The 26,564-nt window shown below is 38.1% G+C and overlaps 1 protein-coding gene and 1 long non-coding RNA gene across 4 annotated transcripts in view; one reads left to right on the top strand and one right to left on the bottom strand.

Moving 5' to 3' along the window:
* Nucleotides 1-26,564, top strand: part of col4a5 (collagen, type IV, alpha 5 (Alport syndrome)) — a 71,153-nt gene that overhangs the window by 21,882 nt on the left and 22,707 nt on the right. For all 3 annotated transcript variants that reach the window (XM_037759417.1, XM_037759419.1, XM_037759418.1), the window contains exons 2-21: nucleotides 7,547-7,603; nucleotides 7,769-7,858; nucleotides 8,754-8,798; nucleotides 9,195-9,239; nucleotides 11,143-11,205; nucleotides 12,710-12,763; nucleotides 12,859-12,885; nucleotides 14,801-14,881; nucleotides 16,263-16,325; nucleotides 16,438-16,473; nucleotides 16,591-16,632; nucleotides 16,719-16,811; nucleotides 19,796-19,849; nucleotides 19,966-20,022; nucleotides 22,206-22,250; nucleotides 22,340-22,393; nucleotides 22,487-22,528; nucleotides 23,563-23,659; nucleotides 25,151-25,438; nucleotides 26,349-26,438. In XM_037759417.1, the coding sequence (XP_037615345.1) occupies nucleotides 7,547-7,603; nucleotides 7,769-7,858; nucleotides 8,754-8,798; nucleotides 9,195-9,239; nucleotides 11,143-11,205; nucleotides 12,710-12,763; nucleotides 12,859-12,885; nucleotides 14,801-14,881; nucleotides 16,263-16,325; nucleotides 16,438-16,473; nucleotides 16,591-16,632; nucleotides 16,719-16,811; nucleotides 19,796-19,849; nucleotides 19,966-20,022; nucleotides 22,206-22,250; nucleotides 22,340-22,393; nucleotides 22,487-22,528; nucleotides 23,563-23,659; nucleotides 25,151-25,438; nucleotides 26,349-26,438 (1,423 nt within the window). The remainder of the gene's footprint in view (nucleotides 1-7,546; nucleotides 7,604-7,768; nucleotides 7,859-8,753; nucleotides 8,799-9,194; nucleotides 9,240-11,142; nucleotides 11,206-12,709; nucleotides 12,764-12,858; nucleotides 12,886-14,800; nucleotides 14,882-16,262; nucleotides 16,326-16,437; nucleotides 16,474-16,590; nucleotides 16,633-16,718; nucleotides 16,812-19,795; nucleotides 19,850-19,965; nucleotides 20,023-22,205; nucleotides 22,251-22,339; nucleotides 22,394-22,486; nucleotides 22,529-23,562; nucleotides 23,660-25,150; nucleotides 25,439-26,348; nucleotides 26,439-26,564) is intronic.
* On the bottom strand, nucleotides 6,158-13,554 carry LOC119482080. Its single transcript, XR_005205359.1, has 4 exons — nucleotides 13,353-13,554; nucleotides 8,890-8,892; nucleotides 7,751-7,873; nucleotides 6,158-6,528 (listed from the first exon to the last, which is right to left on the bottom strand). It is a non-coding gene; the product is annotated as an uncharacterized LOC119482080 (long non-coding RNA).

Consider the following 26,564-nt stretch of genomic DNA (forward strand, 5'->3'; position numbering starts at 1 on the left):
TCACGCCGTCGTCACGGCTTGCGCTCCAGCCTCGGTCAGGGTCTCACTCCCATGAACGGAGGAAGGGAAATAACTCTGGATTCAGCTATTAATGCATTTTACAACTTTAAAAACGTATTTTTTTAAATAAGGACTATTAGAGTGTTCGTACTGGGAAGTTGATTCACCTCAAAAAGATGTATCTGCTGAGTTACAGACGTCTCTTTCCCAATGTAAGTCTATGGGAAAAAGTATTTTTGGGCCCAACGGCATCATGTGACGGACACGGAAGTTGCAGTACCGCCGTTTGGCCGCTACGAAAGTCCGGATCGTCTACCGGAGCACTTCCTGGGGGCTTGGTTTCAACCGATAGCGTTAATCAGTTAAAATGCTTAATGTTGGTTAACGGTTAACGGTTAATTATTAACATCCCTACCCGAGGATCAGTAACGTTTTTATCTGAATCTATAATAGCCCATTACATCATCATTTATTTGATTATTTTGTATTATGAAGCTCAATATGTAAAGTAACTAAAGTTGTCAAATAATATTTACCTCTGAGATGTAGGAGTAGAACTTTGAAGTAGCAGAAAATGGACCTCAAATGTGTACTTAAGTACAGTACTTAAGTAAATGCACGTAGTTACTTTCCACCACTGGTCTGAAATGGGTCATTCTGCATAATGACTACTTTTACTTTCTGTAGTATGTTTTGATACTACTTTTGTACTTTTACTCAAATAGGATTTTGAATGAAGGACTTTTACTTCTTCACTGTGATATTACTATTTTTACTGAAGTAAAAAGTACTTCTTACTTACTTAAACTTAGGCTACTTGTTGCCCATTATACGCTTCACCCTGACCTCATATAGTACATGTTCACCTGTCAGTGTGAGAGCTGTACCTGTGCAGTCATGACTCTGGCTGGTACTACCTGTCCTGTACGGACCTCCAGTGGTGCTGCGGCGGGCCGGCTGGGGCTTGGTAGAGTACACAAGCCCGGCTTTACCCCGCCCTCTCAGGGCCTGATCGGCGTGATGGAAAAAAATAAAAAAGTGGGACGGAGGTAAGGAGGGAGTGAGGGGACTGATAGAGAGAGCTAAAAGACAGATACAGACAGAGGGAGTGGAGCAAATATCTGCAGCTCACTGACCTCTCTAAGTGGATTACATGCCCCGTCAGTGCTGCGGGGGTAAATGAGAGGGTGGAGAGAGGGATTCCACGGCATGGAGAGAGAGAGAGAGAGAGAGAGAGAGAGAGAGAGAGAGAGAGAGAGAGAGCGAGAGAGAGACTGTATTTAGGCAGGTTTATAAACCACGCTCAACTCTGCTCAGTCCATTATTTTACCCCAAAGGAAAACAGATTTGCAGTTAATCAAACACATCAGTGCACAGTGCAACACCTCAGCCTGCAGCTATATGATAAGAACCAAGTAAAACACACTCAAACATGCAGCATTCATTTTACCGTCATTAGGACCACTGTCGATATCATAGATTCATAATGTAATACCATACCATCATTTAGCGTGTGATATCATTAGTCTGTTATATGTTATATGTAGGGCTGGGTGATCAGGACGAAATCTTTTATCACGATATAGGTCATTTCATATCTCAGTAACGATATATATCACAATATATCATGTTTTCTGCAATAAATAAATAGTCTATATGTAATAACCACGTGGTAAAACCTATTTTCGTATACTCCTGTGTGAATTAAACACTTGGCAAATGAAAAATACAGAGAATTTTCTCAGTTTCAAGGAATAAATTATAAAGAAACAAATATATTTCCAGCTACACTTAAACGTTTACATGCACGCACACAAATACAGAGTCATCAGATCAATACAATAGTTTGATTTGTCCGAGTTTGATCAGATTTTTTTGAGAAATATTAGTTAGCATGTGCTATATCGCGATATCTCGATATATGATTTTATCACGATTCCATTGAAAGACGATACATTATCATATTGAATTATCGCCCAGCCCCAGCTATATACAGCGGTGGAAGAAGTATTCAGACCTTTTAAGTAAAAGTTGTAATACCACAGTGTAGAAATACTCTGTAAGTATTAGCATGAAAATATACTTAAAATACCAAAACTAAAAGTACTCATTATGCGGAATAATAAATAATATATTACTATAATTATTGACACATTAATTTGCAAGCATCACTAATGTAGCTGCAGCTAATTTAACTACTTTACCGTCGGTAGCTTAATCATTAATAAGACATCATAATTTATTAGCTGATTGGTGTTGAATATTAGTTATATGGAGCTAAAGCTGTCAAATAAATGTAGTGGAGTTTACTAAAATAGAAGTACTTCAAAATTATACTTAAGTACAGTACTTGAGTAAATGTACTCCGTTACATTCCACCACTACTTATTGCCTCAAATGTATGACACTGGAAGGCTGACATGGTTACATCATTACCACAGTATTTATCAAGATAGTCTGATTTTCATATAAGTTATGTAATGGTTCCCAAGCTGAGGGTCAGGACCCCAACGAGGGGTCGCAAGAGATATCCGAGGGGCCGTGAGATGATCAACCAAAAGATATTTATAATACAGTATAGAGGTCCTAAATAAAAGTTAGTTTGTGAGATATTAATCAGAAATTTAAAAATATATATATTAAATAAAAATATTTTAAAAAGTTATTATGATTCAGCAGAAACTCCATCACTCAGCCCTGCTGGCAGGTTAATGTGCATTTTCAAACCGCTATTCAGAGACTTTACTACCTTCTAACATGCTACAACATTACACAGCACTTGTTAATGTTAGTTGGCACTGTTACTGTTTTATTAAATACATCAAACAGTTGTAATATTCATGATGGATGATAGAAACACGTTACATCGTTAATATAATACGTTTCTGTTCAAATTTAAGAGATTATTTTAGAGTCATAAGAATTTTCCCATAAAGTCAAACAGTAAACTTTTGGTTCTGTGGTCAGTTTCAGAGAAATTTTTTATTATTAATTAATTTTTTTATCTTCAAAATAATTAATAATCGGCCAGTTACAACAGCTGTTCAGTAGCTATAAAATGGTTTCATGATTTTAAGGGATGCAAGACAACTTTTTAAAATATATATATATATATATATATATATATATATACAGCTAACCTATATCTCGGCATTTCCTAGATTTCTGTGAAGAAAGCCAAATTAAATTGTTATTTTAAAAGTTTGGATAATGATATAATATAATATGATATGAAATATCCATAAAATATGTCACTTAGTCAGGAGTCATCAGTTTACTCATAGAAAAGGGGTCCCTTGGGGAAAAAGGTCTGGAACCACTGCTCTCACGTTTATGCTGATTGCTAGTGTTAATCACTTATGCTAATTGCTAATGCTAATTGCTAGTAGGGCTGCACCGATACCGGATCGGATATCGGGCCGATACTGACTTAAATAGCTGGATGGGGTATCGGTGACAATGGATCCGATCTATTCAATTCTATTCTATGTTTATATACTATATATATTATATACTGGAATTTGAATTCCTGTTTAATTTTGATAAAATTTTTGCTGCATTGAAAACGTTTACACTTGAATTGTAATTCCTATTAATTGAGATTTCTTTACCAAGTTGTTGGTGTAAGATTTATTATTTTAATAATAAATAAAAATTCTGTTCATTTTTAAGATTTTTTTTACCAAATTACTGGTGTACGATTTATTATTTTAATCATAAATAAAAATTCAACGTGTATAAATAAAATAATATTATAATATTATATTATTTAATATTTCTATTTATTTGTTACATTTTATATAAGTTAAGAAAGTTAAGAAAACAATGTTTAAGTCAAACCTGAAGTTGCCTTATACACAAAAGAACACTGACTTCCACACAGTGAGGCATAGAGCTCATTAATTAAACACTGGTATCGGATCGGTACTCGGTATCGGTATCATCAACGATTCACAGCAGCGTTGCCAGATGTATGATTAGTAGCGTATTTGTAGGATAATTTTGCCCTCTGTACCATCAATAATGCAAAAAGTGCCATAATGTACCGTATGATAATTTGACTCGCGAGCACGGCTGTCGTTCTCTCTCCCTCCTGTCTTGTAATTCAATTTTATAAAAGGAGGCTATTACAACAAATGACATGGACATACAGCCCCTTCTACACATCATAGCTACGTCAGCTTGATTTAAAAGAAACAAAAAAAAGGATGTGGGTAGATTTGTAGGTGTGTCAAAAAGTTGTTTAATATTTGTTTTGTAAAATTATCCATTTACGTCCATTTGTTCTCGTGGTTATGACTCATGTACGATACGTTTCAAGCCTCCGGTAGGCTACGATAGTTCAACATCTCCTGTGTTCTGTAAGATAAAATTATTGTTTTTGTGAATGGAGTCTGGTGGCTTTGAAGAGAGTGACATAACGGCTTCAGTTCACTGTCGGAAAGGGCTGTCTAGTGGAAAGATAAAGCGGTGAAAATATTCTAAATATAGCGTACACTTAAACTGATATTGATTTGAACTGAAGCCATTATATGACTCTCTTCAAAGCCACCAGACTCCATTGACAAAAACAGTCATTTTACTTCGCAGAACACAAGGGTATAGCCATACAACCCCACAAAAACCCTTTCAGTTATTCACAGGCTAACTGAAAGGGTAACGCCTATCATTAACGGTAAAGTTAAAGTAATGTAAGGCCAGCAGTTCATGTGGTGTTTTTTGTATTTCCTCCAGTGTAGCATGAAAGCATGGTGGATGATTTAATCAGGACGTAGTTTTGTTTTTTTGTTTTGTCTTAATTCACAACGTTAGCACGTGTTTAAAACTGCATAAAAGTGCGACTGTAATCCGGTAGAAAATATGTTTCCTTCGAAATGTACTAAAGAATGCAGTTAAGTTTTATGGGAATTTTTTTCGGAGACAGAGTTGGTCCATAAAGTCCAATCAAGTGGGTAACAAGTACAGTGTTGTGACTGGTTTAAGTGGAAATCTCCTGGGTTTTAAAGATGTTTTTAAAGCCTTATTAGAGCAGACGAGCGCTGTCATGCTCCTCTGGATAAATGCATATCGATGGGGGGGGGGAGAGGGATGAGTGTAGAGACAGCAGGAAAACAGATGGATGAAGAGAAAGAGAGAGATGGAGTTGAAAAGAGTGTGAGCTGCAGGCCTGGGCGTGGGAGAGCAGACTGCATTGAGCTGAAGCAGACCAGAGACTAATCTGGAGATTCAGGGCTTGTAAAAACACCTCGACACACACACACACACACACACACACACACACACACACACACACACTTGACTACCCATGTGCAAATGTATTCAGGCATGTATGTGTGTGTTGGTGACCCCTCTACCCTCCAGTCCAGAGAACAGTTTGTGTTTACCGCCAACATGTGACATTCTGGGCATCTTTTAAACCCCAAAAATACTCCTGACGTGTGAGAAGTTTATACTTTCTGACATGGAAGGCCTCCGTGGGAATCAAACCCTCATCCCCTGTCTGTTAACAGTGCCTTGCTTTAGCCTCTGAGCCTTGCAGGAAGACGCCGCTACATACAGACAGCGATCTATCTCTAGATCTCTAGACCTCTAGACCAGCAACTTGTGTTCTGTAAGATAAAATTACTGTTTTTGTGAATGGAGTCTGGAGACCATTTTTGCGTCAAAATATTGATTTCTTCAGTAAGTAGCCGTGTAATAAGCGGGATAATGTACAGCTAGCGGGTCATTGCTGTGAAAGAATCATCGACAGGGCGATGCTGCATCGCACATATCGCACATATCCCCCTTAGCGCACATATCGCACATATCGCTCGCAGGCACCTAGGTGTAATCAAAATCCTATTGTGGCAGACTTTGTGATATCAGCAAATATCATATCATTGTCCAAAGAATCGATATGATTTACACCCCTATTAAAGATGCACTAATCTGATCGTCTGGACCGATATCAATGCGAGAACTGAAACAATTTGTCGTTTAATCAATGGATCAACAGAAAAATGACCTGCAACAGTTGTGACTTGTCATTTTGCAGGCAAAAATGTCAAAAAATCTGCTTTTCAAATGTAGGAATTTGAAGCTTTTCTATGAATCTGACCCATTACACCTCTCACTGGGCTGTAACACTTCATTTGATGGACAAAGACACACATAATTGCTAGTTTCAGCTTCTCAAATTTGAGGATCTGCTGCTTTTTTGTGTTTTATATCACTGCAAATTGAATATATTTGGGTTTTGGACTGCCACTCACACAAAACAAGACATTTGACGGGCATTTCTTACAATTTTCCGCCATTTTTTTACACTGAGAATTAGTCACAGCCCATCCGTCTGCGCTGACCAATAAAACAGTGACACCATGAAAGCCACCAACTCAAACACGGACACACAAAAAGGTTTTGCCGACGCAGAAGAATGCTGACCGTCCTCTCTCTCGTGCGCTCTCTGCCTCCCTGTCTGTCTTTCTCACAACCTGACTGGCTGGCTGGCTGGCATGCGTGCAATCGATGCCCGTCTGGCATCCGCTGTGTCAACAAGCATGGGAAAAGTTAATCAACAGCTTGGCACTCCCACTTCCATCCCTCCCTTCTTCCCTTTAACCCCTCTCCTCCACAACCTTCTCACTCTTTACGCCTCTGATAAAGGCATTTCCTGCTGAGAAAACCGAAGTTGTTTTTTTTTTTTAGATAAAAGCTTATTATTTGAGGTTAGCTTGTTGTTTTGGTCCTCGCTGACCTCACATCATTAAACACACCTGCAAACCTCCTTCTCTGTGGGAAGGAGTGCTGCCTGCAGCATGCAGTATCATGATGATAGAGCGCCCTCTAGTGGCGCTGGTGGATTTTAAGCATCCACTTTCACTGATAGATGCATAATATTAAAGAGATATCAACAAAACAACAGCAAACAAAAAAATGCAAACAGGATTTTAAGCCTTTTTTTAGGAGTTCTTGAAATTTTTTACTATTTTTCTATTATGATGATGTTTGTTTTAATGTATGTTTTCTTGTGCTGTGAGTGTTTGTCTTTAACATTTGACAAATGTACCCTTGGGTATTAATAAAGAAAGCCTGACCTTGAACAAAGATCATAATGAACTCCACACGACTTCAATAAGAATTCAATTTACATATGTATATTCCCAATCAATATTCACAATTTGTTTGCTTTTTTTTGTTATTTGCTGTTTGCTCACTGTTTTTATAATGTGAGAAATTGTCATAAATAAAACAACAATAAAAAAAAAGATAATAAAGAACAGTGATAGCAAGAAACTACAGTACATTTTTATAAATTATTTTCTAAGGAATTATTTTTTATTTTCTATTTATTATGATTATTTTCCGAACCCAAACCCGATGTCCACATGGTGATATATATTTAAGGTTATTTGTCTGTGGTTTTGTCTCTGAGTTAAGTGTTTTTTGACTTTGAGACTCTTATAAAACATTGTTTTTTAATGAGACTGAGAATATATAAAAATAAATAATTATGATATTTTACAAACAAACATCCTCATCTCTCTTTCGTGTTGCCCAACAGGCTTGCCATGGATGTGTGGGATCCAAATGTGACTGCAGCGGAGTAAAAGGAACCAAGGTAGGCAAAAAAACACACAACACCCACAGGAGGACTTCTAGCTGTTAACGCCTACAGTATAGTGTGTCATTAAAAGTCTATATACTCTGCATATGAATGCTGAATAAGGAAGGGTTGAGGTGAAGTGTTACTGTTTGTTTACGGTACCTGTTTCACTGTGTGCAGGGTGAGCGGGGTTTCCCAGGTCTCACCGGACAGCCTGGTGTCCCAGGATTCCCCGGACCTGAGGGGCCGATCGGATCCAGAGGAGAGAAGGTGGGTCGGGGGTCCCTATGCAATGGAAACGTCCGTCACTGCTCCAGTAAATAGGACGGACCTTAGCTATGACTTGGCAACGGGAGATATTTCTAGTCCGCTCCGCTCATAGGACCCTTTAGCTCAGCTAAAGCTAAGTCAGTGAGTCAAAGTCAATAACATAACGTACGGTTGACAAATATATGTCAAATATAATTTGACAGTATGTTTAACAATGAGACTAGCTAGCCATCCAGCCATGTCACTGTCCCCAAATCTATATCAAGATTTACACAAAATCTTGATTAGCATCACGCTAACATAAAGCTAACAGATTCAGAGTCAGTAATGTTGCGTACGGTTTTAAAAACGGTAAATATAATTTGACAGCAGGTTTAACAACAAGACTATCTAGCTATACAGCCATGTCAGTCTCCTCACCAATATCAAAGGTTTCACAAAGTTAGCGTAACGCTAGCATAAAGCTAACAGTAAGCTAGTAAGATTGGGTTAGCTGTTTCAGTAGCCGGCGCATTGATTTAGAAAGGTGAACAGGCAGTTTAACTGGCGCATTGATTTAGAACGGTGAACGGGCAGTTTAACTGGCGCATTGATTTAGAAAGGTGAACGGGCAGTTTAACTGGCGCATTGATTTAGAACGGTGAACGGGCAGTTTAACTGGAACTACTTAGCAGGTATTCACCCATTACAAAAACCTGAGTCTATATTTGATTTCAATACTTTGTCTGATCACAGAATAATTAAACAAAACTGAAAATATGATGAAGTGTTTTGGTTGCAAACTCTCAGTAACGTTACATGATGGTAAATGGACTCAAAGCTCTTTACATGGATGGACGCAATTCGGTCGAATGTTATTCATCTAATTCAGTTTAATGTCTGCTCTTCCTCTCAGGGTGGCGATGGACTTCAGGGACTATACGGTCCAAAAGGAATACGAGTAAGTATATCACCTTTTTTTCATTTTTATTTATATTTATTATTATTTATTTGCCATCTCTTCTCTTGCCGCAACAGTTTACTTTACAGACATACTGAGAAAAACTCTCTCTAATCAGGTTTACATTCATTTAATGATCATTGTCCTCCCTTCATGGTAATCCCAGGGTAAAAAAGGGATTTCAGTTGGATTAGTTTTCACCAACATTGTGTAAACAGTGAAGGATCCCAGGTTGTAATACCCTCCTCTGACCAGCAGATGTCCACATTTCATCTTATCACTAACAGAGTCATTGAAGTCATAAAGAAACTATGAGCTGAATCCTCTGTGGTTGACATATTCTGCAGCTTTTATACTTTAAATGACAGATTCTTTTCATTATTTCCCTCCTAACAGGGGCCGTCTGGATTGCCAGGATTCCCAGGAACACCAGGACTTCCAGTGAGTTTTCCACATCATCTAAAAATCAGGGGTGGAAAGAGTACTAGAGGATTTTACTGATGTAAAAGTACTGCTAATTTAAAGGCATTTTACTCAAGTACAAATACTTGAGTAAAAATGTATTAGATCAAATTAAAAAGTCCCAGTAGAACCAGTCCACTCAGCCTCTCTGTCCCAGTAGAACCAGTCCACTCAGTCTCTCTGTCCCAGTAGAACCAGTCCACTCAGCCTCTCTCACCCTGTATACCCAGTCCACTCAGCCTCTCTGTCCCAGTAGAAACAGTCCACTCAGCCTCTCTGTCCCAGTATAACCAGTCCACTCAGCCTCTCTGTCTCAGTATACCCAGTCCACTCAGCCTCTCTGTCCCAGTAGAACCAGTCCACTCAGCCTCTCTGTCCCAGTATAACCAGTCCACTCAGCCTCTCTGTCTCAGTATACCCAGTCCACTCAGCCTCTCTGTCCCAGTAGAACCAGTCCACTCAGCCTCTCTGTCCCAGTATAACCAGTCCACTCAGCCTCTCTGTCTCAGTATACCCAGTCCACTCAGCCTCTCTGTCCCAGTAGAACCAGTCCACTCAGCCTCTCTGTCCCAGTACACCCAGTCCACTCAGCCTCTCTGTCCCAGTATACCCAGTCCAATCAGCCTCTCTCACCCAGTATACCCAGTCCACTCAGCCTCTGTCCCAGTATACCCAGTCCACTCAGCCTCTCTGTCCCAGTAGAACCAGTCCACTCAGCCTCTCTGTCCCAGTATACCCAGTCCAATCAGCCTCTCTCACCCAGTATACCCAGTCCACTCAGCCTCTCTGTCCCAGTAGAACCAGTCCACTCGTTCGCTCTGTCCCAGTATACCCAGTCCACTCAGCCTCTCTGTCCCAGTAGAACCAGTCCACTCGTTCGCTCTGTCCCAGTATACCCAGTCCACTCAGCCTCTCTGTCCCAGTAGAACCAGTTCACTCAGCCTGAATGCAGAAGTCATGGCTGAAGGATCCACCATTTAGCATGTTAGCATTTAGCATGTTAGCCACAGCATGCACTTTTTGGGTGTGTTTGATTTGTGTCAGCTAGCGTGCCCGCTGGGTGGTGCAATAAACCAGTGATTAATTAATCTAACCTATTCCGCGGTAAAATAATGCTAACCTAATGACATCAGCTTTTATTATATCTATCTATGTTTTATATATTCTTTTTTTTCTATTTGCACACAGTTTATCATGACTTGAAAACTTCAAAGTAAAAGTAAAATTACAGATTTAAAAAAAAAAAATGATTCATGTATCTAAATCCATTCTAAGGATGTATTAGGCTACTCGTTTCTTCTTTTGAGATTAAAGGTCCCATATCATGCTCATTTTCAGGTTCTTACTTCTATTTAGGGTTTCTACTAGAACATGTTTACCTAATTTAATGTTTAAAAATCCTGACGGCTTGTTTCTCAGTTTCTGAATAGGGGCTGTGTGTATTTCTCTGTGGATTGAGCGTTTCGATACTTTCACAGTATTTATATAGAACTTAAACCTGCTTTTTAATATAAAAGACATGAAAATGTAATTTTTTACAATATGGGACCTTTTAAAGAATGTACCTGTAACTACTAGGTCAGGTTCTTATGCTGCGCATGATACTATTGGTCTGTGCTAATGATTGAGTGCTTCTCAGCCAATCAAGAACTAGAGGCAATAATACGCTAAATTAAGGAACTCCTAGCCCAAAATCTGCTCCCTGAGCACTCTATTGTACAGGTACACACTAAAAAAAAGAAGAAAAAAAGAAAGGAAAAGTAATTTGTAGCTTCCACCCCTGTTTAAAGTCCTACTGAAATAATTCTTACACTACTTGGTCAAAAAAACCCAGGTAGGAGCACGTGTGATGTAACTTCCTGTTTACTTTGTGTTTCCTCAGGGTCTGCCCGGCCAGGACGGACCTCCAGGCCCGAGAGGAGTGGCGGGTTGCAATGGGACTAAGGTATCTGATGAAAAGTCTTTCAGGAAATTAAAATAAAAAAAAGCATTTGGAACAAATGACAGAAAAGACAGGAGTTCCAGCCCGTTGTTATTCCCAGGGCGTGAAATACCGGACGCTTTGTCCCGGCTGTCAGCGCTCGATACCGATGGTATGAGACGCACAAGCTTTCCATGAACTACAATGTAAACCCATCCGCGGCCTCAGAGTAAGCGCTCAGAGAAAGCGGGAGGTGGATGGGTCCGACAAGTCACATTTGCACTGTAAAGCCGTAGCCATTTTAAGTCCAACCATTTAGTTTTTTTCCTAAACCTAACTAAGTGGTTGTGTTGCCTAAACCTAATCAAGTGTTTTTGTTTACTTCACAACATCAAACACGTGTTTACTGCGACCGAAAAGTGACGCCGAGGGATCTGACAGAGCGTCAGTGTGTGACGAGTTGTGTCTGAAAAAATAAGAAAGTAAACCTAAAAAATAAGTAGCGTCTGATATATTATTAAAAGGATAATGATGAGTAATCATTTTGCATCAAAGCTAATTTGTGCCAGATTTTATTATCTTGTCATTTGATATTGTTTTTGACCTAGAGATTTAAATTTTTGCCAGATTTGTATTATTCTCACATTGCAAAAGCCTCTGTAATGCCATGAATAATAATAACCATTTATGGGCGTCGACAAAATAAATCTTAACTCAAAGCCTACTTTCTAGCTTTTTCCGGAGCATTTTTATTATGGCTCTCAATCGATTAAAGTTGTGATTAATTGCATGATTGTCTATAGTTAATCTGGATTAATAGCTAATCACATTTTTCTTTTTTTTAAATGTACCTTAAAGGGAGATTTATCAAGTATTTAATCCATTTATCCACATGGGAGTGGACAAATATGCTGCTTTATGCAAAAGTATGTATATATTTATTAATGCAAATCAATTAACAACACAAAACAATGACAAATATTGTCCAGAAACCCTCTCAGGTACTGCATTTAGCATAAAACAATATGATCAAATCATAACAAACTGCAGCCCAACAGGCAACAACAGCTGTCAGTGTGTCAGTGTGCTGACTTGACTATGACTTGCCCCAAACTGCATGTGATTATCATAAAGAGGTCATGTCTGTAAAGGGGAGACTCGTGGGTACCCATAGAACCCATTTACATTCACTGATCTGGAGGTCAGAGGTCAAGGGACCCCTTTGAAAATGGACATGACCGTTTTTCCTCGCCCATATTTAGCACTAGTTTGGAGAGTTATTTAAACTCCTTCACGACAAGCTAGTATGACATGGTTGGTACCGATGGATTCTTTAGGTTTTTCTAGTTTCATATGATAACAGTGTCTTCCCTCTAGCTTTAAAACTGAGCCCGCTACATCCTACAAATCGGACGTTGCGTTAATGCAATGAAGTAATTAGTGAAGTTAAAACTTAAATGTATTTAACTTTGACAGCCCTAATTATTATCTGTGGGCTGTGTGTTAACTGTGTTCCTCCTCTCTCCAGGGTGAGAGGGGTTTCTCAGGAAGCGGTGGAATCCCCGGACAGCAGGGACAGCACGTGAGTTTTCAGCATTGAAGAGAGAGTTTGTTTCGTTATCAGACCGTTTAACAATTAACGTTCTCCTTTAACATGTTTTATCTTTTTCTTTCTAGGGTCCACCTGGTCTGCCAGGACAAAAGGTGAGTGTTAAATGTCATGAATCTTATTGGTACATAAAATCACAGCTCCTACTGCAGAGGTCTAATCAGCCAAGGTGACTAGAAACACCTGTGTGGCTGAGCGGGGCCTTTAACCAGGTAGATGGAGTCAGCTCAAACAGTTCAAGCTAATTAAATGCTGTCACACTGTACTTTATTAGAGTCATCAGTGTTTCAGGCTCAAGTTTAAAGGTCCCATAGCATGCTCATTTTCAGGTTCATATTTGTATTTTATGTTTCTACTAGAACATGTTTACGTTGCTTAAAGGGACTGTTTGTAAGATTCAGAAATGTCTTGTTAACAGCAACACCTGTGGCTATTAAGTCAACTAAAGTCAGCGTCCTGTTGCTCGCGCTTGTCCTCGCTCTAAATAGACATGAACGAGCATCACTCAAAACATTGAGGTGACACACATCAGCTAAAACCACAACATCACTTTATATTTCACCTGCTTGGCAGTAATGTTAGCTGACCAGACGAAGGTCTCTCCATGAATCACTGCTGATCCTAGTGTTGGCTTTTCCTGCTTCAGCCTCCCGACCGGTGTCCCGAGACACCGGCACCGGTAAACGTTTCTCGCTGCAGAGCCCCGTCACTTCACAAGACACGGGAAGCCTCTGTTGGTCTGGAGGAGCTGCAGCAGTTATTTCTGCACAAATGTCCACTGAACATTCACTAGATATTCAAGTACTAGTACATTTCAACGGAATTATAACAGAATTGTGTTGCTAGGCAACCATTTTGGTTCATGTTTACTTCCTGTCAGCTGATGTCATTCACATACACTTTGCAACCGGATATAAAATGGGACACATTTAGAATGTTAATGTTTAAAACTGAGTAATGGTCTAAACATTGTAGATTTGTGACATCACAAATGGACAGAAATCCTGACAGCTTGTCTCAAAAGCAGCGTTTCTGAATACGGGCTGTGTGTGTTTCTTCATGGATTGAGCCTTTTGATACTTTAACAGTATTTATATATCACTTAAACTTGCTTTAAATATAAAAGACATACAAATCTCACTTCTTACAATATGGGACCTTTAAGGCTCCGTCTACACATATACAGGTGTTTTTAAAAAGGGATATTTTCCTCTAGGTTTTGTCCTCTCGTCCACACACAAACAGATTTTTGGGTCACAAAAACAGATATTTTTGAAAACGCCTTCTAAGGTGCATATTTTTAAAAACTTTGAAACTACTTCAGTCGGTATTGACGTGTAAAACGGAGCGTTTGGGAAATGATGAGGTTAACTCCTCATCTCGCGCATGCCCTTTGTTGCTTCATGTAATGAACATGTATCAGAAACAATAACAAAGATGGCGGACTACTGAGCCCTGCTCGGACTAATTACTACTTTACATTTAAAACATGTTCCAGTCACAGGAGGCCAAAGCAGGAACACATTAAACATTTGGAGGCTGAATGGTGGTTGAATGAGCTTTTGGGTGAGATATTTTGTAAAAGAAAGGTCTTGTGGACAGATTTTTTTTTTTTTTTAAATGGAGGGGAAAATATCCGTTTTTAAAAATATCTGTCAACATGTAGACAGGGTCAAACTTTTGCAAATAATCTTCAGTGTTTGCTGAGGCGGTCATTATTGTAAAAGAACACCTCAAAATCACACAATATTATTGGCTCTTATTCACTTAATCAGGTTTTCGTTAAATTAATTTGATTAGATGTTTATACGACTTGAAGTTTAGTTGAATTCTTTGTTTTTGCCACAAGATGGTGCTGTTTCACTTTTATTAGACATCTGCAAAATGGATCATTCTCCCTCACTGCTGATGTGAAACAGCATCTGATAGTTTTAAACAACAAACCTCTAAAAAATAGCAGATATTTCATGTCTTAACAGTTTCCTCTGCTGGTGTTTTTCTCCCCTGCAGGGCGACCCAGGCGATGTGATCTCCACCAATCGGTTCGGAGAGAAAGGAGCAGTGGGATTGCCCGGATTGCCAGGAATTCCTGTGAGTTTTTTTGCGTATTTTAACCTTTTAAAAAACTCGTACCGTGCAGCTTGTTCAAACTTTATTTAGTGGAGATCAGACGCCGAATATGTCAGGCTACATTTAGGAGTGAATAACGGATATTGTGAACATCATAGAGCTTCAATGAAGAACTGGAACTATCTGATACAGAAAAGTGATGCTATCAGACGGTCACAAAAAGAAGATTGTTCTAACCTTAAAGCTGCACGAGGGGGGAAACTGTACATTAAGGGGTTATAAATATGGATAGACAGACGCTTAATCTTTAAATTTCATCTTTTATATGCTGAAATATTACAAAGATAATATGTATTTTAGTATCGTGAGCCTTCAAGTAATTTTACAATAAAAGAGTTACCATTATCTGATATTGAAAGAATGTGGTCCAACTGAAATATACACAGAAAAGCCTCATGTATTTACTGTAGATCTCAAATATATATTTATTTATTATTGCCAAACATTTAGTATAAACCACCTTCACCTTTCAAAGCACACATGAGGCATAAAATCGACATGAATCTATATCTCTTATTAGAGCTGGGACGATACACCTATCTCCTGGTTCAATACTATCACGATACTTGCTATGTATTTTGATTTTTAAGTATTTGATATTCTGATTTATTGTGATTTTTGTTAACTTTTTTAACACTAGACCATGGGAAAAAGTTGAATCATACACTTCTAGGGACTTTTAATTTGGAAAATCTCTAAATTAATCCAGTAAAACTGTTTGATTTTCAGCATGTATATAGTCAGAGATGTCCTGAAGTCAAATATATCAGTCATTGTGAGGAATTATTTACTACATTTTTTCCAGCGACCCAAAAAATCAAAGAATAAAGACGTTTAGACAAATTAGTGGTATTTTCTTTTTAATTTATAAGGGACATGTAATGTTTTATACTTCTGGTGAATATAATCCATCAATCTTATTTCCATAGATGTATTTTGTATATACAGTTCCCTTTGTTAACACCTTATTTTGAAAAGCGGACGTAGTCCCACGTGTCTACTTCCTCTAACTTCTCCAAGGTGGTCTCTAGCTCTCCCGTCAGCTCCGTTCTCTTTATCCATCCATGGTCAGCTCCATCGGGCCGTTTGAATGCATTTAACATAAATGTCAGTATATGGGTGCTCTACAGTTGTAGCGTCGGCCCATTTGACCACGAAGACGAGAGCGACGGCCGGCTCGACCACACGTTACCGCGATACGATAACGTTTCCTCCTACAAACAGTGTAAAAACTATATACAATATATGAATATACATATCCCATATATAGTGAAACACATAATAATTATCTTAATGTATGTCTTAATGTATAATATTTTTTCTGTGTGTGTTCGTGTCACAGGGACCAGCTGGATCCACCGGTTCGCAGGGTCCACTCGGCCCTCCAGGACCCAGAGGTTATGAGGTAAAGAAAGCTGCTGCAAAGCTTCATATCATTTTCATCTATATTTTTCGTTCATATTTTTCAATTGAAGTTGTTAAAGTGAACAATATTGTCTTCCGGGGGTGTTTTCCAGGGTCGTCCAGGTTCTCCAGGTCCTCCCGGACCAAAGGTGAGTTCAAACATTGACAACAGAGAAACAGAGTTTACAAAGATTAAAGATGCGTTTTGTCATCCTGTTGAGATTCTGAGACTGAGAGCTTGTGTGTTTTCCTGCTTTCTCCAACAGGGAAACATGGGATTGAACTTCCAAGGACCCAAAGGAGAGAAGGTAATCACCAGTGTTACAGTTTGACTGGCATCTTCTACCACTAATAAGAAGCTTAACCCTTCGTCTCATGTGGTGTGTGAACACAGGGTGATCCAGGTCTGCAAGGACCTGCTGGTCCTCCGGGGCAAGTTGGAGAACAGCAGAGGCCGCCGGAGACGGAGATTCAGAGAGGAGACAAGGTAATGACTTTGTCTGACTACAAAGGAAAGGCAAAGTTAAATAGTTGTAAGGCGACGAAATAGGCTTCAAATAGGCTAAACCATTGGTTCCCAACTTTTTATCCTAAAGGGAGCCCTTCTCTGTCATTGAGTAAACCCCTGACTAAGGGACATATTTTATAAATATTTCATATTATATTCAATGCATGACAATAACAGCACAGAACAGCTGATAAACTGTACAATGAATGAACCCAAATAGTGAACGCAATAACTGCAGGAAGTTTGTGTGAAACGAGCGATTTGGATGAACTTGGAGCAGATTATTTCCTGTTTTCTTGTTATTTCTAGCAACTTTTAATACAATCATCTGTCTGTATTATATATTTTTGTTGTATTTTAACAATCATTCTTACTTAATAGGCTTCTTTTTTGAGCAATTCAGTGTTTTCTTCTCCCTGACGCTTGGCCATTGTTTCTATTAGCTCTTTGGTTGTTTTAAATGCGTACTTTTCTCATTTTTAAGTTTATATTATAGTATATATATGATATATATTTAATTTTATATTATAGTATATACTGTATAGTATATATTTAAGTTTATATTATAGTATATTTAGTACATATTTAAGTTTATATTATAGTATATACTGTATAGTATATATTTCAGTTTATATTATAGTGTATATATGGTATATATTTAAGTTTATATATAGTATATATTTAAGTTTATATATAGTATATTTAGTATATATTTAAGTTTATATATAGTATATTTAGTATATATTTAAGTTTATATTATAGTATATACTGTATAGTATATATTTAAGTTTATATTATAGTATATATAATATATATTTAAGTTTATATTACAGTTGTACACTTGACTTGTATATATACATTTTATTTTTATTTTCATTATTGTATTCTTAGTTTATTGTTGGTCATTGTTGTTCCTAGCTGTTATTTCTATTCTGTGTAGGTACATCGAGAGAGCTGCATAAAACCAAAGAGTCAAATTCCATGTACATTATGTACTTGGCAAAATAAAGCTGATTCTGATATCTTAAAGGGGACATATCATGCTAATTTTCAGGTTCATGTTTGTATTTTGGGTTTCTACTAGAACATGTTTACATGCTTTATTGTTCAAAAAACACATTATTTTCCTCATACTGTCTGCCTGAATATACCTGTATTCAACCTCTGTCTGAAACGCTCCGTTTTAGCGCATTTCAACAGAATGGCAGCCAAACTGCGTTGCTAGGAAACAGCTTGAGTCCATGTTTACATCCTGTCAGCTGATGTCATTCCCATACATGGCAACAGGAAATAAACTGGGACACATTTAGTATGTTTACGTTTAAAACTGTGAAATGATCTAAATATTGTAGATTTGTGACATCACAAATGGACAGAAGTCCTAACGGCTTGTTTGAAACGCACAGTTTCTGAATACGGGCTGTGGGTATTTCTCAGTGGATTGAGTGTTTTGATACTTTCACAGTATTTATATATCACTTAAACCTGCTTTATGATATAAAAGACATGAAAATCTCACTTTTTTTACAATTAGGGACCTTTTAAATAATAGTCCAAACTTTAAAAATAACAATTTAATTAACCTCTTTTCAGAGAAATTAATGAAATGCTGAAGGCCAACTGTATGTTTGTTTAAAAAGTTGTCTTACACCCCTTAAAATCAAGAAGGCCTCGTGACCCTCCGTGAAGCTTTGGTGACCCTTAAAGGGGTCTAACCTAATTTATGTTAGAAAATGTGAACTAATTTCAAATGCAAGAAATGTTTCCATCAGGCCAAAGCAGTAAAATAATAATAAAAAGAAATCAATTTTTGCTTCTTGTTTTCTTAAAAGTTCTGTGTAAACTGCCGGATGCTGCAACTTTCACATCAGCCACTAGATGACAGCAGACCTGTAACTCTGTACAGTAACTCTAAAGTAAAGTAAAGACACTTCTTACCTTTGTTTTGCTAATATCTTCACCGTATGGGACGATGTACGAAAGAGTTACATCAATGGTTCCCAACCTGGGGGTCCCAACCCCCACTAAGGGTCGCCAAAGTTTCACACCGGGTCCTAAAACAACCTTTTTTACAGTTGGCCTATATCTCAGTATTTTATTAATTTCTGTGAAGAAAACTAAATGAAATTGTTATTTTTAAAGATTGGATTGTTATTTAAGATATAAACTTCAAGCAAATGTATTTACACAGCACATTTCATACCCAAAGTGCTTTGCAGATTGCACAGGAAACAAGTGATAAAAACAATAAAAGCAAACAGGCAAAAGCACATATAATAAAAACAATAAAAGCAAACAAGAAAATGAATTAAAAGCAACGGTAAACAGGAAGGTCTTTAGCTCGGATTTGAAAGTAGTCATTTGAAAATGCGCAGTTAAAACAACCAAATAGAACAATGGCCAAGCGTCAGAGAGAAGAAAACACAGAACTTGTCAAAAAAGAAGTGTATTAAGTACGAATGATTGTTAAAATTAAGAAAAATACATAACACAGACAGATGGCTGTATTAAAAGTTGCTAGAAATAATCTGCTCCAAATTCATCCAAATCGCTCGTTTTACACAAACTTCCTGCAGTTATTGCGTTCACTATTTGGGTTAATTGTCCAGTTTATCAGCTGTTCTGTGCTGTTATTGTTATGCATTGAATATAATATGAAATATTCATTAAATATGTCACTTAGTCAGGGGTTTACTCAATGATAGAAAAGGGATCCCTTAAGGGGAATGGTTGGGAGCCACTGCTGTTGATTGTATGACATTGTTTTCTGGAAGTTTTATTCCTGACGATGTTTTATAGATCTGGTGCATTCCTGTATTCATATTTATGTTGTGCTATTATATTACAATAGATATGATAGCAATGAGCAGCTTAGTTAAACCAGTAAAGCTCAGATACCCATCATCAGAGCACATTTCCAACCAGTCACATTGTTTGGTTGAAACTGAACTCTTTCTCTGTAGGGCGATCCAGGTTTTCAAGGTCCCCCAGGTGATCCAGGCTATCCAGGACCTCCTGTAAGTATCTATTTCCACCTGCAAACATCATAATATTATTGATCCACGTTATAAAAATATCAGAAAAGAAAAACAGTCATGTTGTTGATATTGGTGTTGTATTGTTGTCCTTGTAGGGTCCTTCAGGTGGCCAGAAAGGAGACAAGGGAGAATTAGGAGAAGCAGGCAAACGAGTAAGTCCAGATCACACATGAACAGATACACAAATGTGCTTCTATAGTCAAGGTCTGAAATTAACTTTTTTCACTTCCTGCCACTGTGGCAGGTACATAAGTATGCACTCAGAAATGTTATCTGACACTTTTGAAACCTCTGCGCTAAATGAGGGAATAACATTTTAGATCTGATGTCATTAAATGTTGGATATATTTAAGACAGAAAACATTATATACACGGTAAATTACAGTGTTCGAAATACACCGTGGCTTCTAGGGGAGCCCTGTTTTTCTGGGCGGGAGGGTAGTGTACACAGCAGTACTGTACTTTGTTATTGTCATCTATAGTGGTTATTTGCATAAAAACACACAATTCAAATGATTATTTAAATACTTGCTTTGATTAAAAAAAAATCTTGGCAAGCTGCTTAGAGCTAGTGTTAGGAAGTTAAACAGGTCATAATTCCCTCTGTAATATCTATTTAATATTGCTGTGAAAACATCTTCATACAACTGGATCTATTCAAGTTTCTCACCAAAAACTTATTTTGTACGAGATTACATTTGAATACATCATAACGTTGTAATTTCCCTTTGCCCAATAGTAATTTTACTGAGCAGAGCTTAAATGCCTCATAATAATAACTGAGTGGCACCTCCGTTAACGTTAGTAGCTCCGCTATTTAACCAGTCAGGACTGTGCTGCTAACGGCTGCTAACAGCTAACGTTACTAACTCTCCTCCTGCTGATTTAAACACAGTTTTGTTATTAACAGTGTAGAATTATCAGGGAAAAATAGGGGTGCACCCCCTCAGGTTTAGTAGCGCCACGTTGTTGAGCGCTTTTTGTCTCTCCGCCGTGTCTCCGATCCCAAACAAACTGAAACAGGATACGGCATGCGTATGTGTCATTGTTCATGCGTAACTGTCTGAAAGCATAGATAAGAGGAATCGAAAGTCACGGAGGCATGAGGTGCCAAGGAATCGAACAACTTAGAACCGGTTCTCTTTTCCCATCAAAAGCGTTTTCCCACATTTGGTGGCTGGCGGGTGCTTCATACCCTGTGTATAGTTATTATGAGGACCTTCATTGACATAATATTTTCCTTCTACACGTCCCAGCTACACTTAATTCTAAATGCCTCAGTTTGCTTCAAAGTACTTTATTGAATCATTTAAGGGAGCTTTCACAGCCATAGTTTGTTTGGCAAGTCCGAATCAGAGTAAAATGTATACTTTTAGTTAATTTTCTATTTAGTCTGGTTCAGTTTCACAGTGCACAAATTAAAGTGGAACAAATAAAAAAAAATATTTGCTGAGGGGCGTGTACGAAAGAGCGAATTTATCTTTTTCGTCTGGAGAGCTGCCACTTCTATGCAGGGAATCCCAGACTCTGATGTTGTCAAAGTTTTTTCCCTTTGACTCAGCACTTGACTGTGCACACTAACCGCTTCTCCTCCAGTTTATCTCGCTCTCTATTACTATTTAGCATATTCTGTATGTTCTCTTCGGCCAAGATGGGACTTCTGCAGAAGTCCAGGTCCGTCCTCTCCCCGCTCATGTTAACCTGCCGTTTACCTGAATCCATCTCAACAAATACCCTCATAGAAAGCCTGCATTTTGGTTCGCTTCCTGCAGTCGGGTCAGATTATGTTCTCAGTGCAATCGAACCGCACCAGGGTTCGCTTGGAAACAGTCCGAGACTACTTCCTAGAGGTGGTTGTTTTGATCCGAAACCAGAGTACGATTACTGCGTTCACAACTGCCCAAACGAGTTGGATTAAAACGGTCTAATGTTGGCTTGTGAAAGCGCCCTTAGAGCACCGGGGATGTGACAATCATGCCCACTTTCAACTCCATGAATTCCCTCAAAGAGAAACTCTGCGCCGTCATCCCAATTTGTAAGTTCAAATCCACAAAGACAAAATGGACGCTGAAGTTTCAGAGAAAGCTGTGGGTTGCAGCCAGGAGGAAGCTACGATGGTATTCAGAAATTTTAGACATATTGGTATGAAATGTTATCCTGTTTGATTGGACGGATGAAGCATTTAACAATAAGCTTAAAGGATGGGCTAAATTGTTCTCACTTTCCAAAGATATCCTCTAAACCACACGCACATTTTAATACTTTTATTTAAGTTCATATTTAAGAAACAGTAAATATCTGTCCAACCCTGATCACTGTTTTCTTCTATCTGCAGGGCAAACCAGGCAAAGATGGTGATCCCGGTTCTCCAGGCTTCCCCGTGAGTTCTACCCCAAAAAACTATACAATTCATAACACTTATTCTCTTATTCGCATGTCTAACTTTCTTTTGTCCTCGTTCACTATCAGGGAACCAAAGGAGGCTCAGGCCTGCCAGGTCCTCCGGGCAGGGATGGAGACAGAGTAGGTTCTCTATGAGCTATATTCTTCAGGTCATAAGGGTATGTCATGGATTGTTTTGATAATTCCCTCCACCCCGTCCCTCTCTTATTTTAGGGACTCAAAGGTGACCATGGATACCCAGGCCCACCAGGACTGGTGTGTATTCTACATTTAATGCGTTTTTTCTGGAGCTATCAGCAGATGGAGTTTGCTAAGTTGCCTTGGAGGTTTTTTTTCCTTCATGGAAACTGTTGAACCATAGTGTAAAACTCTACTTGACAATTAGGAAATTAAGTTAAGAAAGTAAAGAAGTATTTAACCTTTATTTATCTAGGATAGTCCCACTGAGATTTAATTCCTGGCCAAGACGGCAGCATTAAAGTTCCACACATAAAAGCACAAATAATAGACCCATTTGCTTCTCGGTGCACTACATCTTTCTGACCACTAGATAAAGACATTTCAATTTCAATTTTCAACTCAAAAGGGCTTTATTGGCATGAAAACATCCGTTTACACTGCCAAAGTGAAATAAGAACAAAAAGTCTACGTATAATAGAGTAAAGATCTACTTGAAGTGTGTATACAGAGCTGTCTAATGTTGTAATCAAATATATAAATAAGTTTAATTTAAAAATACAGAAACAGAAAAATTCAGATTTTGCTCTTAAAATATATACCTGTGTATACATATAAAATGTAGACATTTCAGTTAAAAAGTATGAAAAAATATACAAATAGTGAGATCTGTGTAAACATTTCTATCTTTCCAGCTTCTCCTGTCTCATATTATTTATTAATAAAAAGATATTCTGAAAAAAAGAAATATATATATACAAAAAAGTAAAGTTAGCTTAAGATAAGAATAGAAAAATGTACACATTGCAGTTAAAAAGTATAAAAACATATACAAATAAGTGAGATCTGTGTAAAAATGTCTCTTTCCAGCTTTTCCTGTCTTTTATATTATTTATTAATAAAAAGATATTCTGAAAAAAAACTACATCTTTCTGACCACTAGATGGTGACATCTCCCTCACCTTGATTGAATTAAAAAAAATGTCCTCCTATATATTAAAATATGAATATTGTATACTAATACTCTTTATTTATTTATTATTAATAATGAATAAAGGACTTTCTTGGTGTGTGAGTGAGTGTGATTGTATGTCTCATCGTCCCTCCACCAGGTGCTCGGTGGTGGACCGACAGGAGGACGGGTCGGTCCTAAAGGAGAGCCCGGCTTCCCAGGGGGACCTGGAGTCAAAGGAGATAGAGGACCGTCAGGTAAACACACTCACACAGACACCAAACACTCCAACCTGTGATCAAGTCCCCTAAGGAGAGGTTCTTCAATAAGGCTGATGCTAGCTCTATGCGCTAGCTTAAGAACAGATGTTGAAACCCTTGCTAAGTGGCTTTAACTCAACTAACTAACTTTAAACTCAACTGTTGTCACATTATATTGTAAAAAATCAATTGTAACATTTTAATTTGTATAACTTCTTACTGAAGTCGTGATCATGCCGGGTTTTTTTTGGGAAGATGAACTTAGCAGGCTAACTAGTTAGCTTAAGCAGAGAGCTGTAAGCTAGTGGGGCTAGTTCTGAGGTTGGAGGCTAACTAACAAGCTAATGTGATGCTAATGTAGCAGCTGTAGAATGGTTGCTCGTAGATTGAAAGACAGCACTCAGACCAGGAATCAGGATCTGCACATTTATTTTCCTATAAGGAGCAGCACAGGGCACAGTCAACACACACACACACACTCAGTGGCAGGCTCTTTCTCAGTCCCCTGCAGCACTCAGACAATATGCAAATGAGCGAGAAACTCCGACGGAGTTAACAGAAGTAAAAGTCGTATTTTGGCCGTTCAAAACCAAATGACAACCTCAGAAACATATTGATAACGATGCATCATTGCATTTTCATACAGGTTAAGCCAGAATACACAACTTTTAAACATGTTAGCTTAAGCAGAGGAGAAAGAGCCTCACAACACATCTTACCAATGCAAAAGCTGTCCATGCTTTGCCTGTGTGTGTTTTGTGCGTCAACAATTAAAGCCCCCCTGCTACAACAGGTAACCCGGAACCATGAAAACAGAACTGTTTCATTCATTCAATACAAAGTTAACACAAGTAAAGTTACAATACAGATCATTTGGCTGATATTGATGACAAAAGAAAGTATAACACACCGGTTTTGAGAATGTTCACTAAACAAAATGAAAATAATAAAAATAACATAACCAACATATTGACTCAGCTACACTAACAAGCTAATGTTATGCTAACAAGCTAGTTAGTGATTATGTGGCACTGCCCACTGTCATCTAATTCAGTTCAATGACACTTCTACTGTCTCTCAAACTTTTTTGGTTCTTCAGTTTTGTATTTATTTCTCAAATATGTTAATACCAATATAAAATAACTGGCAAATTAAACAATAATGAAAGTCACTGTTAGTTGCAGCTCTAAATAATGACTAATAATAATACATATTTGTTAATGTATTTAATATATTTTACATTCATTATTATTATTATTATTATTAATACTACTAATAATAATAATTTAAAAAATAATTTATAGAGCACTTTTCATACAAGAGATGTAGCTCGTGGTGCTTTACAAAAGAAAATTAAAATGCAACACATTCAAACAAGGGCAGATTAATAAAAGAAATAGAATGAGACAATAAGAGGACAGTAGAGTTGAATTAAATAACTGAGTTAAATTCAGGCTCTTTAATTGGTTTTGGTCCCGTCTCCTTCAGGTTTATCAGGACCTCCAGGATCACCAGGACTTCCAGCTATCGGTGGTGGTGGTCAGATTGGAGCTCCAGGCTTCCCAGGAGAGAGAGGTCAGAAGGGAGACTTCGGCGCTCCAGGGCTGTCTTTGCCTGGTCCCCCAGGACGTTCAGGGACTCCTGGTGCCCCGGGTCAACAAGGGCTCCCTGGACCTCCAGGCTCTTCCTCAGGAGGACAACCCTGCGTCGGTGGAGAGCCCGGGCGTCCTGGTGTGCAGGGAGACAGGGGTTACCCTGGAGCGTCGGGCCAGAAAGGTGAGAGAATATAGAGATGCTGGTGCTCATCCAAAAAATGTATTAATATTTAGGCTATGAAAAAACACTAAACAGAAAAGTAAAGAATAGCTGTGTAAGAAAATATCGACACACATGAGTATCGCGATATTATATTTTGTGCTATACTGTCTTTCAGAGGTTGTAGTGGCTCAGTTTTAAAGCTAGAGTGAAGATACTGACATCATATGAAACTAGAAAAACTGAACCCTGTCATACTACCTTGTCGAGAAAGACACTAAATAACGCTCCAAAGTTACGCTTGGCGAGGAAAGACTGGCATGGTGATTTTCAAAGGGGTCCCTTGACCTCGACCTCCAGATTTGTGAATGTAAATGGGTTCTATGGGTACCCACGAGTCTCCCCTTTACAGACATGCCCACTTTATGATAATCACATGCAGTTTAGGGGCAAAAAACACTGCAGTTTTTTGAATGCAGTATAAATGTGTTATTTTTGCCTATTTTAAAATTGTTTATTTCTGGTGTGTTCTTTACACTATGACAGTTTTCCTAAAATTAGATTTAAAAAATCTCAATATATCGCCTTGCTTACAGTGTCGCAATATAGTGAATCGTTACCCCTGTATCATGATACGTATCGTATCGCCAGATTCTTGCCAATACACAGCCCTAGTAAAGAATATATGTTGGTAAGATTTTTGTCATTTCTACAAACTAAAATGTCATAAGATAATAAGGGAGAAGGGCTGTCAATCGATTAAAATAGTTAATCATGATTAATCGGAAATGAATCACACGTTTGTTCAAAATGTATCTTAAAGGGAGATTTGTCAAGTATTTAATATCTTTATCAACATGGGAGTGGGCAGATATGCTGCTTTATGCAAATGTAGAAATAAACTGACATTAGTGATCTGTTGTTGTTTCAGGTGACAGGGGCGACACCTGTGTGAACTGCTTTGGCGGTACCAGTGGCATCCCAGGACCCCCAGGACCTGCAGGACAGCCCGGTTTCCCTGGTAACACCACTTAACTTCCTACTCCCGTCAGACATAGCTTTATGCAGAAATCTTTGGAAGGAAAAGGGATTATGAAATAGCCGCAAGTTTCTACTTAGCAGTGTAAATCTATTGTATCATTATTAC

This window comes from Sebastes umbrosus, chromosome 22 (genome assembly GCF_015220745.1).
Source record: "Sebastes umbrosus isolate fSebUmb1 chromosome 22, fSebUmb1.pri, whole genome shotgun sequence".
Taxonomy (NCBI): domain Eukaryota; kingdom Metazoa; phylum Chordata; class Actinopteri; order Perciformes; family Sebastidae; genus Sebastes; species Sebastes umbrosus.